Genomic DNA, 15,018 nt, shown 5'->3' on the forward strand with positions numbered 1-15,018 from the left:
ACCCCAGCCAGCCACCCCTCAACCCTTGCCCAGAGGTTACCAATCCTCTGGCGGAGCAGGCGGAAGAGCAAAAGTCCAGCTTTCCAGCTTCCCAGCCATGCTTCTGCAAAACAGGGCCATTTGCTGAAGCTGGCAAGGCTCAGGGCTGGGAAATGGAGCCGTGCTTTCCCTCCTGCCGTGCAGCAGCAGCCTCCTGCAGAGGACAGGGCAGGACAGAGACTGGGAGAGGCAAAGGTAGCTTCTTAAACCAAGCAGATATCCCAGTGCACATCTCCCATGCTCCAAACATGGCTGCAGTGAACCCCTGCTTGTATACAGATGCTTTACATCCACCCAGCTTGCCTCACAAGTGTTCCTTGCACCAGCCTGACTGTGCCCACGTTGCTGCACTGCTGCAACCGTGGGGGTATAATTAATACATTATTTCCATTTAGACATGACATAATAACAGGGAAAAAGTGGCTTTCATCACTTCAACTTAATCTGCAACAATACGGGCACTCAAGCCAAAACTTAACCTTTCTGATATCCTCCAGCACACACACATTTGCAACTACAATTTGCAAAACAGGGACAAACTCTGTTCTCCATCTCTCAGCATGCAGGACAGTGCATTACTATGAGCAGCTCACCTCAGCATTTCGATGCTAATCTAAGAAATTCAAGTTTATGGAATATTTAAAAACTGAGTATCACCAATACCTTTGAGGGGACAAATAAAATACAGAGTTTATCAAGCCGTAATGCCTGCCTGAGTGGATTTTCACTGTTTCTGAATTGAATACCTGCCAGACAAAAAATGATAACACAATAGGAAACGTACTGTGAAAAAAAGTAAGACACTACCAGATTTCCTCTTCTTGTAATTCAGAGTGCTTGTCATTGAGTACACCTAATACTTCATATCTGTTTTTAAAAAAATTATAGGTGGAATTGACTTTCCACTCGTGGCTAACCTGGCAAACGCCCATCCCTCTGCCCCTTTCACAGTAGGTGCAGCAGAAGCTGAAGGCTGGGAAGGAACTCGGTCTCCAAGAGTGAAGCAGCAGCAACACTATGACCATGGCTCAGAGCACACCTCTACTCCCTGCCTCCAAGACCGAAAATCAATAAAATAAGACATTCACAAGAGACTGGAGACAAGATGAGTATCACAACCGTAGAGCACGTTTTGCAATATTCCGTTCTCCTATCCTGCAGTGGATCTTCCCATTAAACCCTTGCAGTGAAGAACACTCATAATTTTACCTGTATGCCATCTGTCACTACCATCCTCACTCAGAAAAGAAAAAATACACAAACAGTGTACTGTAGGCAAACACATAAGTGCTAGCCGTGTTTCCTAGTTACCTGGTCTGTCTGACTCAATACCTGCCTTCAACAGCAACTTGGGTTTTTTTGCCCAGCTACACTGCTCAAAACTAACTGCCATATCCCAGCCTTACAAGCAGGGAAAATGTCAACTGTACTTTATATAAAATATGGCAAAAAGGCAATACTGTATTTCCAAAGAGCTGAAGAAGTAACATTCAGTCCAGGCACCTGATTTCCCAAGTAAAAGTAAAGGAAAGCTTATGCTTCAAAAAAGGGTTAATTTTTAAAAGCAAGAGTAAAATCCGTATCTCTGGCTACTGTGCTTTAAAAATTTTGAAGTGTTTATATTATGATTATCCAATATTAACCATAAGCATATAAATACGTTTCACTAACGTATATTTTTTAGGGGAAAAAGCCCCACATTTTCCTGCCATGTTTGAGAGATTTGGGACATCATTTTCTGTAGAAATCAGACTCATTTTTTTAAATGCTTTCCCAGTTGTCACGGTTGGAAAGATACATTATTTACAAATGTAAATTCATTAAGTGCCATCTTCCCAAATTTGCTGAAGGACAGCTTTAGAGTTTCAGCTGATACCAAAAAGATCTGAAGCCACAGCAAAGTATAACTGACAACACACTGAGGCTATTAAAAAAATTGTGGATAGTAGTGAAACTGCCCACCAGACCATCCATTCCACTTTAAGACCCTGAAAACCTCCCACCTGTAGAGCTAATAATTCATGGAGTGACTATTACAAGGCAGACCAGCCATTTTAAGGAATTAGTAAAACATAATCACACCAGCTTGTTAGAAATAATTTGGTTTAATTTCTACATATTTGCACAAGTCTGACAACTGTACATTAGCACATAATTGCCCCAAACTGTAACATACCTTGGTAAGCTTTCCACAGAATAAGTTTAGTATGCTTTCCTTTACTTTCCTTTCTAGGGTCTGATCCTGTTTTGTCTCACATTACACAGATCTCTCAGAAATTCTAGGAAATATTAGTTCTTTTTCCACACTTTGACCCACCAGATACGGCAGGTTTGTCATCCAAATATGACAATCTATGAAAATAATAATTAAAAAATTAGTAACTTGCAAACTCAGGAGATGCTCTCAGAGAAAAATCACATCTGACCAATTTACCCTGTGATCAACCTCTAATGGGCAATCCCAGTGGGACAGGGGCACGTTTTGGAAAGCTCTCATGTGACCCAGGCGCAGTGGAGACCTCACTGTTTCACGGCACCCCCAGCATTTGCAAACCAGTTTGCCTGATCACTGCCTTCTATTGTTTCCTGAGATAAGCAGGGCCCCAGTGAACAATTAAAGCTTTCAATAAATAATCTGTAAGCACATTCATTTGATTTACTGTTATTTGATACAGCAGCTAGTTTCAATGGGGCAGTTACTATTGATCACATAAAGTACTACAGACAAACATTAAACACTTCCAGAACTCCATGGATTATTACTCTTTATCTGCCACTCATCTGGGCTACTTGTAATGGTTGCAAAATTTAAAATCAATAACAACAATTAGCGTTCTATATACTCTCAGGAATGAATCATGTGAAATATGTTTTGTTACAAAAATGAAAGGCTGAAGAGCTTGCAAACATGGAAGAGCCTTACAAGCAGCAAAACTCTAAGATAGTTTCTCCCAATATTATAAAGCATCCAGTAAAGTAGGAAAAGAAAAGAACAGTTTTTACATGCATCTGCAAGCATACACAATTATAAAAGGCTATTGGTAAGATTTTCCAAGTAAATCAAAGGGATTCAGGAATACAACTTTTAATGAAGCTGCTGAGAAGGAGGCACCAAATCTTTCCTTAGAAAATTTCACTACAAGTCCTACGATTTCATAGTCACTTCTCAACCTCTGAAGAGCTTTGGATTATTAACAATGGCAGGACTTGGCAGGGATAAGACATAAGAAAAGGTCTGACTCTTCCCACTAAGTTTTACTGGACAGTCTATCATACACACACAAGAAATATCTAAGTGTTAGAAATTAGATTAAAAGAAAACTAATACAGCTGGAAAGTGACTGTGAGGTATATAAATTTAAAAATACCTTTTTTCTCAGCTTCAAATCCATATAAATTGGACATGAATCTAATGAAACTCATGGAGATAACAGCATTTTGAGATCTCTGCTAGAGTAATAATTCTAGATAATTAAAATGCAAAGCAATAAGAGAAATGTTTTATCATTAAACTGTAACCAGAGCTCTGTGTGAAATCATCCATTCAGAAGACTTGTTTTTCATCAATTATTTGTTATTTATCTGATGTAAATATAAGAAGGTCTAATTAAAATGTATGACTCCTTATGCAGCTTCTTGTCATTAAGACCAATGAAAGCATTCTGAAGACCATAATGAAATAATTATGTTTGCCTTTAAGAATCCTCTTCAACAACACATGGTAGTGCTACACCAAATTAAAACATCAGGAACTAAATTTCTCTTGCATCTATTTCCATTTTCACTAATTATACCCCCAAGCTTTCCAATAGCCCAGGCCCTCAAAGTCTTTTGAAGCTGAAACAGCCTAAGGAACAGCAGCCTTTTCATAGTAATGGACTTTGATGAAGAAACAAAGGTAATGCAGCCCTGGAAGCATTAATATTTCAAATAGAGTTATCATGTGAAAATATATGTTTATTTGAAAAATGGGGGAAAGATTGCTGGCAAAGAGTCAAGTAAGTGTTCCAGGGAAACCAATACTCTGATTTAATCTCATTTAATTGCGTCATTTCTTCCTCACCTCTTTTCGTCAGAGTATTTTCTTGTTCTGCACAGAAACGAAGGTTAGCGAAAGCATAACAAACATGGCATTGCTGGGCAGTGTCAGGGCACCGTTCTGTAAGTCAGTCCTGATTTCACATTTCAGTAAAGGCGGAAACGGCCCCTGTGAACAGTTGCCACGTTCATACCAGACTCCATTTCAGGGAGAGGGGAACAGCTACTTTCCCAAACTGTGTCCAGACATGCAGTGCCTCCCAACACACAGCTCGTTCTTCAACCATGAAGTCTTGCAAGACCTCTCCAAAACACAGAGAAAGGAAAGGATTTGGATAAAGAAAAAACAAAACAAAACAAAAACCCACAACAGAAGGATGTGAGTCAGCTCTGACTTCTTGCAGGCAGCCGAAGGCCTCGTTTCAAAACTTCTGAGAGATAATGGATCCTTCTTGGCGTGGTCTCAGAGAAGTGCATGTGGCAATACACGCAAAGCACAGCAAGACAAGCAGCTCACATACCTGACCTGGATAGCATGTGACGATACGTGCAACTAGAAAAACACAGCCGGAATGTGCTCCCTGAACTGAGAGAGGAAGGCTGAGGTTCACTGCGGGATGAGGACTCAGGAAAAGTATATTCTTTTGTCAGCCCCCACCCCCCCATCAAAGAAACTTGGCACAAATATCTGGAAGACATTGGTGATTTGGCCTTTCTTCTGCATTTCACATCTTGGTCTTCAAAGTGTGGGGTGAAAACCTGTCTTTAATACAGGTCTCTCAGACCTTCTAGCCAGCCACAAAGGAGTATCTGACATATACCCTGATCCAGTAACGAATAAAATTTCTTCCTCGAATGAAAAGAGCAACCCAAACAACAAAGCAATGCAAAGGAATACTCTGAAATATGGGAGGGGAATGAAGAAAAACTTCCTCATACCAAAAGTTGAGAGGCAGAAGTATGAACGACAGCTTAAAAACAATCAACACCCACCCCCCCCCCCAAGGACCTGATCTTAACAACAGAAAAGCTCATGCATGCATGACTTTTTTAGCCAGTCCCTTGACCTGTGCTCCAAGCCAAAACTGCAGATTGGTGGATCAGTACTATCAACTACAAAGGGAAGATCTGTAGAGAAGGTAGGATCTTCGATTAGAGCAACCCAAAGAATTGCCCAAAAAATCCCCAGAGGCACAGGCTTTGGGGCGGAGGCATTTCCCTGTGCCTGAAGTAGGTATCAGCAGGTGGCACTGTGACACAGGTTTCCAAGCCCCCCTCCTTCATGTGCGAGTCAATGGTCAGTCTTGGAAAGACAGCCCAGGCTGGTCTTCATCGTGAGGAACAAACGACGTGCTCAGGATATGGAGAGAGGGGAGTGGCAGAGGAGCCTGCTCCCTGCCCCACACTCTGTCTGCGGCGAGTCCCTGAGCAACACTGCTGGGGGCTGGAGGCTCCAAGACCCATGAAAACCAGGGTATGGCTGTGCTGTGCCCCAACACCTGGATCCTGGATCGGTATTTGTGACCAAGTGAAATATTTAAATCAACTCAGAGGCTGTTACATCCAGTTATCATGCAGGAACATGGGAATCCTCTTGGTATCAGTCACCATCTGGCAGAGGAGTGATTCTGGTACAAGGTTGGAAGATTGCAAGGAAGTCTCATAGGAAAAGATACACACATCTCTATGATGAGCTGCTGAGCCACCAGCCAGCTTGGCGGAGAGAACTATGGAGTGGTGTAATGGCCATTTCAGGAACTCACCACAAGTTGCATTCCAATTTAAAAAAAAATCACAGGATCCGAGAGACTTTTTGTGTTACTTGACTGTTCTGGGTTGTTTGTGGGGTTTTTTTGTTTGGTTGGGGTTTTTTGGGTTTTTTTGTTTGTTTGTTTTGTTTTTTGTTTTTTTAATTGAACCATTTCTTCCACTGTTTGTATCTTATGGGTACAAATAGCTTTTTAGGATTGAAGGACCCACTAAAGGAAATCTAATTTAAATCAAATTGTGGTGGTTGTCTTTGGCTGATGCAACACCAGGAAACTTGTTACATTTCTCCACACCTCTGCTATATATCTTTAAAAGGAGAATAATTTCTTCTCTCTCTCTCTTTCTTTCTCTTTCTTTTCTCTCTTTTCTCTTTGAAATAATAGATTCATTCTGCTAAACAAAGCATTTAGTGGTATTTCCTAAAAGTACTAGTACACAAATACAGTAAAGACTCACTCATACAACCACTATGTGCCTGAAACGCTATTAAAATCAAGGGTAGAGGTTTGAGTGCATTTAAGTACTTCACTAGATAAGGCTCTAAGAGACAAAAATATTCTTAACATTGTTCAAAGATCCTTGCTAAAAATACAATGTGAGCCTAGAGAAAAATATTATGGTTCACTGGAAAGAGATCCTCCAAACCACTAAAAGAAACTAAGTGGTGCTAAAAAACCTCTCTGTTGCAAGACATTTCTCTGCTCTTTTTCTTAGAGGATGCACTTAGAGGGTAAAACGTAAGTCACTGAAAGTGCATAAAACGGAAATCCATCCAAACTATGGATAGACTTTAACAACATGTCCTTAGTGGTGAAGATCCAGAGCACTCTGAGAATGTATAAATACTCATTCAAGTTTTAACCTATTAAACCTATACAGGCATCGCTTGCGTGTGTATATTTAACTTACATAGTTTTATAATATTCAGTTTATATCTGGTATAAGCAGGGGAATGAAAAATCACCTTGCACAAGAAGAACAGAAGGTATATAATATACTCTGTGTCTAGGATTCTTTACACAGACTTGCTGGATTATATTTCCATCTCTCTTAACAAAAGTATTTGAAGAAGCTCTAAAGCTCAAGTAGAACGCTTGAAGGAAGTGGGGTCAGTTATATAAGGGCTGGCATTAGTTTGTTAGAAGTTTTTTTCCTACCCACTCCCAAATAAAGGGACAAAGAAGTGAACATTGTGGGAATGTGTTTCTAAACCACATGATATCCTTATCAGATTGTCATGTACAAGGGAGGTTCTCACATAGGGACCCCATGCTGGTGAGCTGCCCTGTCACATGATGCAAGTTCTCCGTTCCTATTCAGATTACTAAAATGAGCTGAAGAAAGCTAGCTTTTCCCCTCCTCCCCTCAAAATAAGCAAAATGTGCAGTGACCACAGCCATATTAATTCACTTCCACTGGGAAAACAATCCTGAGCAGCTGCTAATGATGAGTGACTATATGAAGAAGCTATTAATTTTGAATCTAGCTATTAAAATCCATACCACAAGTTTGAAACTGTCTCAGATTAATACCTGAGGAGTGGAGTTCAATGCAAGGAAGCAGAGAATCAGAGAACTCTGAGTCAGACAAAATATAGGAAAAAAACACCTCGGATTGTGGTTTAAGCATGGAATTCTGCAAACTTGACTTGTAGAAAGAGAGTAATGTGCTCTTATTAAAAATCCTACTTTGTTTTGTAACTGTCTCTACTTCCACTCTCAATGTTGTGAACTCTGTCATTGAAATTACCTTTTCATGTAGTTTGGGGGAAGTGGGAAAGTAATCTAAATTTCTTAATATTAAATTAAGGTTCTAAATAGTATTTGGACATTTAAATATGTGGCCTGTTTTTAAAAGCGCCAAGGGCGCTCCTAGATGCTCTGCATATTTGGAAATAAAGCCATGAAATGTGGATTTAGGATGCTAACTTTAGGCTACCGTTTTTGACATTCTTAACTTTCAAAACACATTTGCTCATGCAACGATGGATTAATAAAATACCAAGCCTTAGGTTGTTTTATAAAAGACAGCTTAAAATCAACATTTTATGGATGAAAGTTGTTTACTAATTACAATCAGGAGGAACAGGTAAGATTACTCTGACCGAAAGACTGCACCAGAAGAATCGTTCCCACATCATACCAGTTTGTTTATTTTGTACCTAGAATATGGTTCTCATAAAAAGGCAGCAGCAGACTTGCACTTGGTTTGCCTGCTAGAAAATCCAGCTTTGCTACCCTCTCGCCTATACTTTTTCTTACAGTACAGAGAAAGCCATTATTCTGTTATTTTAGAATAGTTTTGAGCATTTCATGGCTTTATTTTCGTCCTTCCATTTGCTTTGAAAGGGCTTGGATTTCAGCAAGAAGTGGCATGGGTCACACTGCATGGGGACAGACTTCATGCACGTGAGCAAAGGTCAAAATCAATCATAGCTTTGTATTTCCAGGCCTATTACTTTTGGCAGTTTACCCTGCCAGAAGGGGCTAAAATATTTGCCTCCCAAAAGAAGTAAACACCCATAGGAGGCAGGAATATAATCAGTTTCTCAACCACACAGCAATGAGGAACGAAGGGAAAGGATCTCCCCCTTGCTCTAGCCACTAAGCCGCCTAAATGTTAGATGCAACATTTTCAGAAAAAAAAAGCTGAAAGATTTCACAGCAGTGACTCGAAAAGTACAATAGGCCTATTTAGGCAATTATATTATGCAGGCTTTGTTATTAGGCAGCCCTGCTCAGTCCCAGAAAGTCTGGATAATCAAAAGTGTCCAAGTACAGGAAGGGGAAAAGTACAACCCCACCCTCCCGCACAGCGGCTGCCAGGACCTCTGGATTTGAAGGGTAAAGTCTATTTACTGAAGCTCCTTGGCCATTTTATACATCAACTGATATCCTTCCTCATGGGGCTGCAAGCTACAGCCTAGTGAAGCTCTGGAAAGCCTTCCGAAACCACAACTAATTTGGCCTCAGCTGCCCGCCCCTGAAAACTTGCTGCTCGGAGGCTGCTGCCAGCCCTGCACGCATACCAGTGCTGCTCCCCATGGCCAAGCAGATCTGAAAACTCATCGCAGCTGTGCTCCTGCTTTCTGAGGTCTCAATGGGATGGGGCATAGCGCGGCCGACAAGCAGCCCCGAGCACAATGTCCCTTTCACAACCCCGCTCCCAAATCCAAATGCTGGCCGTGCAACGCAGCCGCGCTTCATCGAAGGGTGGTGTGTAAATTAGACCTGAGCAAAACCAGTCACTTGGGGTGTTTGGGGTGGGGGGGTGGAAGCATCATCCCCAACCAGGGCTCCTCGCTCCCCCCTGCACCCCCGAGCAAAGCCCCTCAGCTTGGCCGGGCTGCCCTGCAGGACGTGATGCGCACATGGTTAACGAAGACAGCTGAGCAGTAAGTGGGGATTTAACTGGACGTGAGGATGACTAACTTTGCTGTCTGAAACATTATCTCTCTCTTTCAACTCCTTAACTTCGCCGTAACCCTCTTCGAGGCAGCACCGCGCCAGCCTGGCTTTGTTCTGACAAGTTGCACCTTCGCTGCACAGACTCATTAGGCAGGCGGGGGAGTCGCCCAAAGATACATTGCTTTTACTCCAAGCTTATCCCACCCCGGCTTCGCCAGCGAACACCTCTCATCATTTTTGTCTGCAGGAGTTTTTGACAGCGGTGTGTCCATTAGAGTTTTCCTGTGCCAGCAGCTGAATCAGGCTAACTGTATCAGAGCCTACGCAGAGAAGAGTTGTTCTTATTTCAATTAATTTGGAGGAAAAATATGCCTATGCCTTTTTTTTTTTTTTTTTCCTATCAGAAAAAAACACTTTCCATCACATATTTCAGGGCATTAAGCTACAAGTATAAAAATTTCAACAAAGGCTGTATCCCTAAGCAAATCAGTCCTAGTGATTTAGGTATAAAGTTTATAGATGAACTTTAAAGAAAATAACCTGGTTCAAACAGATCTTGCCTTCTGGGCACTAGCAAACACACCTGCAGCAATTTCATACTTAGGAATGCAGATTACAAGTCCTTAACTTCAAAATGTTTGTTTTTAAATTCAGAAAGATGCAAGAATATAAAGTACTAAGATTTTGGTTTTTTTCTGCTGAGCACAGATGTTTCCAGTATTTCCAGTGCTTGCAGGGAACAAGAGCCCGACCCAAACATCGCAATAATCTGGAATTCAGAAGGAAAATGCATGCCCTCTGGAGTCCCTCCTTCATGAACCTTCTGAAAGTTAATACATGCTAGATCCTCTCCAGGCAAACAATTCCCACCAAACCAAAATAAGGACTGTATGCTAGAAGCGTCTCAACATCCTATTACATTCTGCTGCCATATCCATAACTTTAGCTTTCACTGACTTATTTCTTCTTCTAAACCTAACAAAATGTGGTAGTTAGTAGTCTTCTACTTGATATAACTAGTTGAAACACGACATACTGCCAAACGAACTTACTCTTGTTTTGGGCCTGCTCTTCTTTTTTCCGCCTGTTTAATTAATGAAGACTAACGAAGACTTTTCTTCACAGGCTTTTCCAAGTCCAAAGGAAAATTGCCATTCCTTGCAGCTCTCTCTCAGGGCTTGTCTCATTCCACAGTATTTAGTTAGTGCACGTTTCACCAAAAGTTCCTAGTTTTCTCTCAGTATTTTTTTTTTCTGCACTATGAAGGTGCACAATATTCTGCCTTGCTTTAAGAAGTATAAATTACTCATTCCTATCAGAAACAAACACTTTCCATCACATATTTCAGGGCATTAAGCTACAAGTATAAAAATTTCAACAAAGGCTGTATCCCTAAGCAAATCAGTCCTAGTGATTTAGGTATAAAGTTTATAGATGAACTTTAAAGAAAATAACCTGGTTCAAACAGATCTTGCCTTCTGGGCACTAGCAAACACACCTGCAGCAATTTCATACTTAGGAATGCAGATTACAAGTCCTTAACTTCAAAATGTTTGTTTTTAAATTCAGAAAGATGCAAGAATATAAAGTACTAAGATTTTGGTTTTTTTCTGCTGAGCACAGATGTTTCCAGTATTTCCAGTGCTTGCAGGGAACAAGAGCCCGACCCAAACATCGCAATAATCTGGAATTCAGAAGGAAAATGCATGCCCTCTGGAGTCCCTCCTTCATGAACCTTCTGAAAGTTAATACATGCTAGATCCTCTCCAGGCAAACAATTCCCACCAAACCAAAATAAGGACTGTATGCTAGAAGCGTCTCAACATCCTATTACATTCTGCTGCCATATCCATAACTTTAGCTTTCACTGACTTATTTCTTCTTCTAAACCTAACAAAATGTGGTAGTTAGTAGTCTTCTACTTGATATAACTAGTTGAAACACGACATACTGCCAAACGAACTTACTCTTGTTTTGGGCCTGCTCTTCTTTTTTCCGCCTGTTTAATTAATGAAGACTAACGAAGACTTTTCTTCACAGGCTTTTCCAAGTCCAAAGGAAAATTGCCATTCCTTGCAGCTCTCTCTCAGGGCTTGTCTCATTCCACAGTATTTAGTTAGTGCACGTTTCACCAAAAGTTCCTAGTTTTCTCTCAGTATTTTTTTTTTCTGCACTATGAAGGTGCACAATATTCTGCCTTGCTTTAAGAAGTATAAATTACTCATTCATGCAATCTGAACTTCTTTTTTTCTCGTCAGAACTATTCTCATCTAATTTGATTATACTGATCTGATTTTTATCTCATAAGAAAAGGAGTGAAAATGACTTATGATTAAAAGTGCAGTCAGTTTTACTCTCATTTCTGAGTCCATGACCTTCTTTGCAAATAAATGATTTATTTTAAACCCCACAACAAGATAACTAATATCACATAAGCCATAAATGTGCAAAATGAGGTATTTTGTCTGCGCTCATAACACATCTTGCAATATACAGTGGCTAACGTTTGCACAGCAAACCCATAGCAGGCTTTTTCCTCCCACAGGAGAGAGGAAAAAAAAAACACACAAGTTAAGGTCATGTTTGGGTTTTGCCTTATCCTCTATTTTTACTTTGCAGACCCTCATGGACTAGAAAATTCATGATGTTGCAGGAGTGCGATTGCCTAGTGAATCGTAACGGGATTAACAGATTGAAGATGTGCTTAAACTGGAGACCTACAGAATTCTGCCCTAACCCCTGCAATGGCCAATTTTGCCAGCATTTCAGTTGAAATTCTGATGCTATCTGGGATTGTTACTAGCCTGGTTCAGAGTCTGCACTATCCATGTATTGGTCCCCCAACAACCATTTACCTTTTACTTTACAATCACGTCTCTATCAAAGCAGTATTTCTAAGGCCTAAAGCAATGGCTGCAGGTGTACTGCTTTTATGGCAGAGACAAAAATAAAACAACAAACTAGACCAAAAAACTCTAGCTATCACATGTCTAATAACTTCAACATTTGGCTATGATTACATTCCATTAAATCACAGAGGTCTTCATAAAAATAGAGAATCAGGAAACACTTGAGTTACAATTAAACATTGCTATCGTTGTATTTATAAGCACTGGAGCAACATTTAAACCATTAAAAGCTTTCTGGACCACAAAAATTCTGGTTTTGCCATTATTTTTATGAGATGAAAGATAAAATCTTACATGTTGAGAGAATTTTAGCATTTTTATAATCCGTTTACTTATACTTACCCCCTCACATAAAGTGCTTACACTTTCTTCAAAATTAAAACCAAAACTTGCTCTAGAAATCAAACAGAATTCTTCATCTGGACCCTGACTAAATTCCTTTTCCACATCTCTATACCATTAACTTTCACAGTTCAAATTACAGCCACCGTATTATGATTCAGGTTTCAGCCTCATTTTAAATTCCCATGCAGTTAAGTTTAATCCTACTGCTTACAAAGTTACGAGACTGAATTCCTGAATGCATTTCCCTGTACTTTTTATTTACTCTTGTTAATATGAGTTTCTTTGATTAGCTAAACTTTACTGTTATCAACACTTGTCTCTTATCACAGGCCTTAGGCAAATGACATATTTACCACTCATTCCATTCTGATAAGGGTAATCCTGTGTTTAAGTTGACCAAGAACAAACACCATATATTTTGTTTTTAAGAATCTTGCTTCTAGGTATTAACGACGTACAAGAGAATGAGCAGCATATTTTAAATCCAGAAGTTATTTAATGGGTATTTTGAAAATGTAAGCTTTTAATGACAGCATATGCCTCCTACTCCAGGAAAGTTTATTTCATTCCAAGTTTCTGCAATATCACTGCTTAAGTTATACTAAAGTCTAAACCACAAAAGGAGGAAAACAAAGTTTTAGTAAAACATCTGTTTTGGGTTTTTTTCAACCCCCTAACTAAAGCTCTCCTGTAGCTAGAAACATTATTTTTAAATAAAAGCTTTGTTTCATATCTTTTTCAAAGCATTTTGCAAACAGCGCGGAGAAAATAAACATCCCATGCTGAACTTCACAGTCTAATTTTAATTGCAAAGACAAAAACATTTGCAGTGTTGTAGGCTGGTAGTCACTGATTTTTACAACTCTGTTTTCATTACCCAACCCACACAAACATCATATGGTGACTGAAAACTTTTGAGCAGAGTGAAAAACAGACTATTTCACTAAACACTTTTAAATTTATATTCCAATTTCCCTCTCCACCCATTTGAGATAAACTGTATTGATGGGAGAACTATTCTCATTCCTAGGTAAGTTTTTAATATACTGCAAAACAAAAATTTCAAACAGAATTACACGGTTAATGGTGTACTGAAGTGCCTGAGAGTGTGCTAAAAACATTTTGATAGATAGCCAAGTCATTTATCTAAATCACCGTCAGAGCACTGAAGCATCCTGAAAGCTTTTATGCAAGGTGATGCTTTCTGGCACTTTTTTGTCATGTCTCAAACTCGAAATTTTGGTGTTAAAATGCTGCCATTGTTTACCACCTTTGTATTTCAGCAACAAATCAACACCTTAAACCATAATAATACATTTTCAGAAGTGTCCTACCACTGACTCTCCCTCCTCCATTACCAGTGCAACACTGCCTGAATCTCAAGGTATAGAAATAATTGATGGTTAAACTCAAAGGGTGTTCACAGTAAGTAGTTTTCTAGCAAAACAGCAACTTCTTAGAGCAACAAAGTGAAGAAGGAAGGTGGCAGCAAGGTCAGTACAAAGAAATATTGCCTTTTCTTAGGAAACTTAAAACTACTGTCTGATTTTTGGAATGGCACCTACCCTCTGCAATTCCAAGTCCTTGCAAGTACTGTACCGAGCAGCATTTTAATTACTTGGCTGCTCTGCTAAAATGCACTTTGAGACAACGTGCATTCCGATTATCAAATGTGCTACGAAATTAGATTAAGGAGTCAAAGAAAAAAACAAAACAGAACACAACGCAGAGGTGTTATGTAAATTCGTCCTTCACTGGCTGGAGTTTTGCAAGTATTTGCTGTGTTATATTACAATTTCATGTGTTCCTGCTTGGCTGCACGACTGTTGTTAGGATCAATACGCTACATGAGAAGGGATAAACAGAAAGCAGCCCAGTGCTTCTTTCCTTATTCCTTTCTTGCCAAAGGGAGAAAGAAAAAAACAAAAAAGGCTTGCAAACCACATTTTCCACAAAAACTCCCCCCACCCCTCATTACCCCTGCGCTTAATTACAAGTATTTATTTTTTTTTTCAACACATGCAAATTATCGTAAGAAGAATATAATTGCTTTAAAAGTGAAAAATAACAGTTGGGACCTACATTGAGCACTGTGCCGGTGTTGCCACTCTGTTTGTGCCAATCCACTGAAGCATGCTTTGAGAGCCTTCTCCTGGAGCATGCAGGAAGACGGACTCGCAGTGTAGAAATCCAGCATCTGAGCAGGGCTCACTGCTAGAACATCCATACAGTCAAACATGATTCCCCCCGCGCAGAGAACGCCTGCGAAAAGTGCTTTTCCTCTAGGTGTGGAGGAAAATGGCACATGAAAGTACACCCAACTCCATCAAACTCTGCCCCTTTTTTGGCACGTAGGCTGTTGGTCTTTTTCCCAGACCAGAATCATGAATTATGACAGACAACACAGCTAAAAGCCTGTAATTGATCCAAATGATCATTTACCATTTTCCAGGCTGCCCAGCCAATCCAGCAGGACGGGGGGAAGCCAGCCGCATCCCGCGTTTTAGCTC

The 15,018-nt window shown here is 40.1% G+C and overlaps 1 protein-coding gene across 7 annotated transcripts in view; it reads right to left on the bottom strand.

Moving 5' to 3' along the window:
- Positions 1–15,018, bottom strand: part of RARB (retinoic acid receptor, beta) — a 195,177-nt gene that overhangs the window by 79,884 nt on the left and 100,275 nt on the right. Inside the window, exons 1-2 of one of the 7 annotated variants that reach the window (XM_010007513.1) lie at positions 14,951–15,018; positions 14,591–14,719 (exon numbers count right to left, since the gene is read on the bottom strand). The exons of 2 other annotated variants lie outside the window; for them this stretch is intronic. In XM_010007513.1, coding sequence (XP_010005815.1) covers positions 14,591–14,705 — 115 coding nt within the window. In that variant the 5' untranslated portion in view covers positions 14,706–14,719; positions 14,951–15,018. Of the gene's footprint in view, positions 1–8,837; positions 8,852–14,590 lie in introns of all 7 variants that reach the window. 4 more of the 7 variants (XM_010007510.1, XM_010007512.1, XM_010007515.1 and 1 more) reach the window with 4 other exon arrangements.

This window comes from Chaetura pelagica, unplaced genomic scaffold (genome assembly GCF_000747805.2).
Source record: "Chaetura pelagica isolate M959 unplaced genomic scaffold, ChaPel_1.0 scaffold10, whole genome shotgun sequence".
Classification (NCBI taxonomy): domain Eukaryota; kingdom Metazoa; phylum Chordata; class Aves; order Apodiformes; family Apodidae; genus Chaetura; species Chaetura pelagica.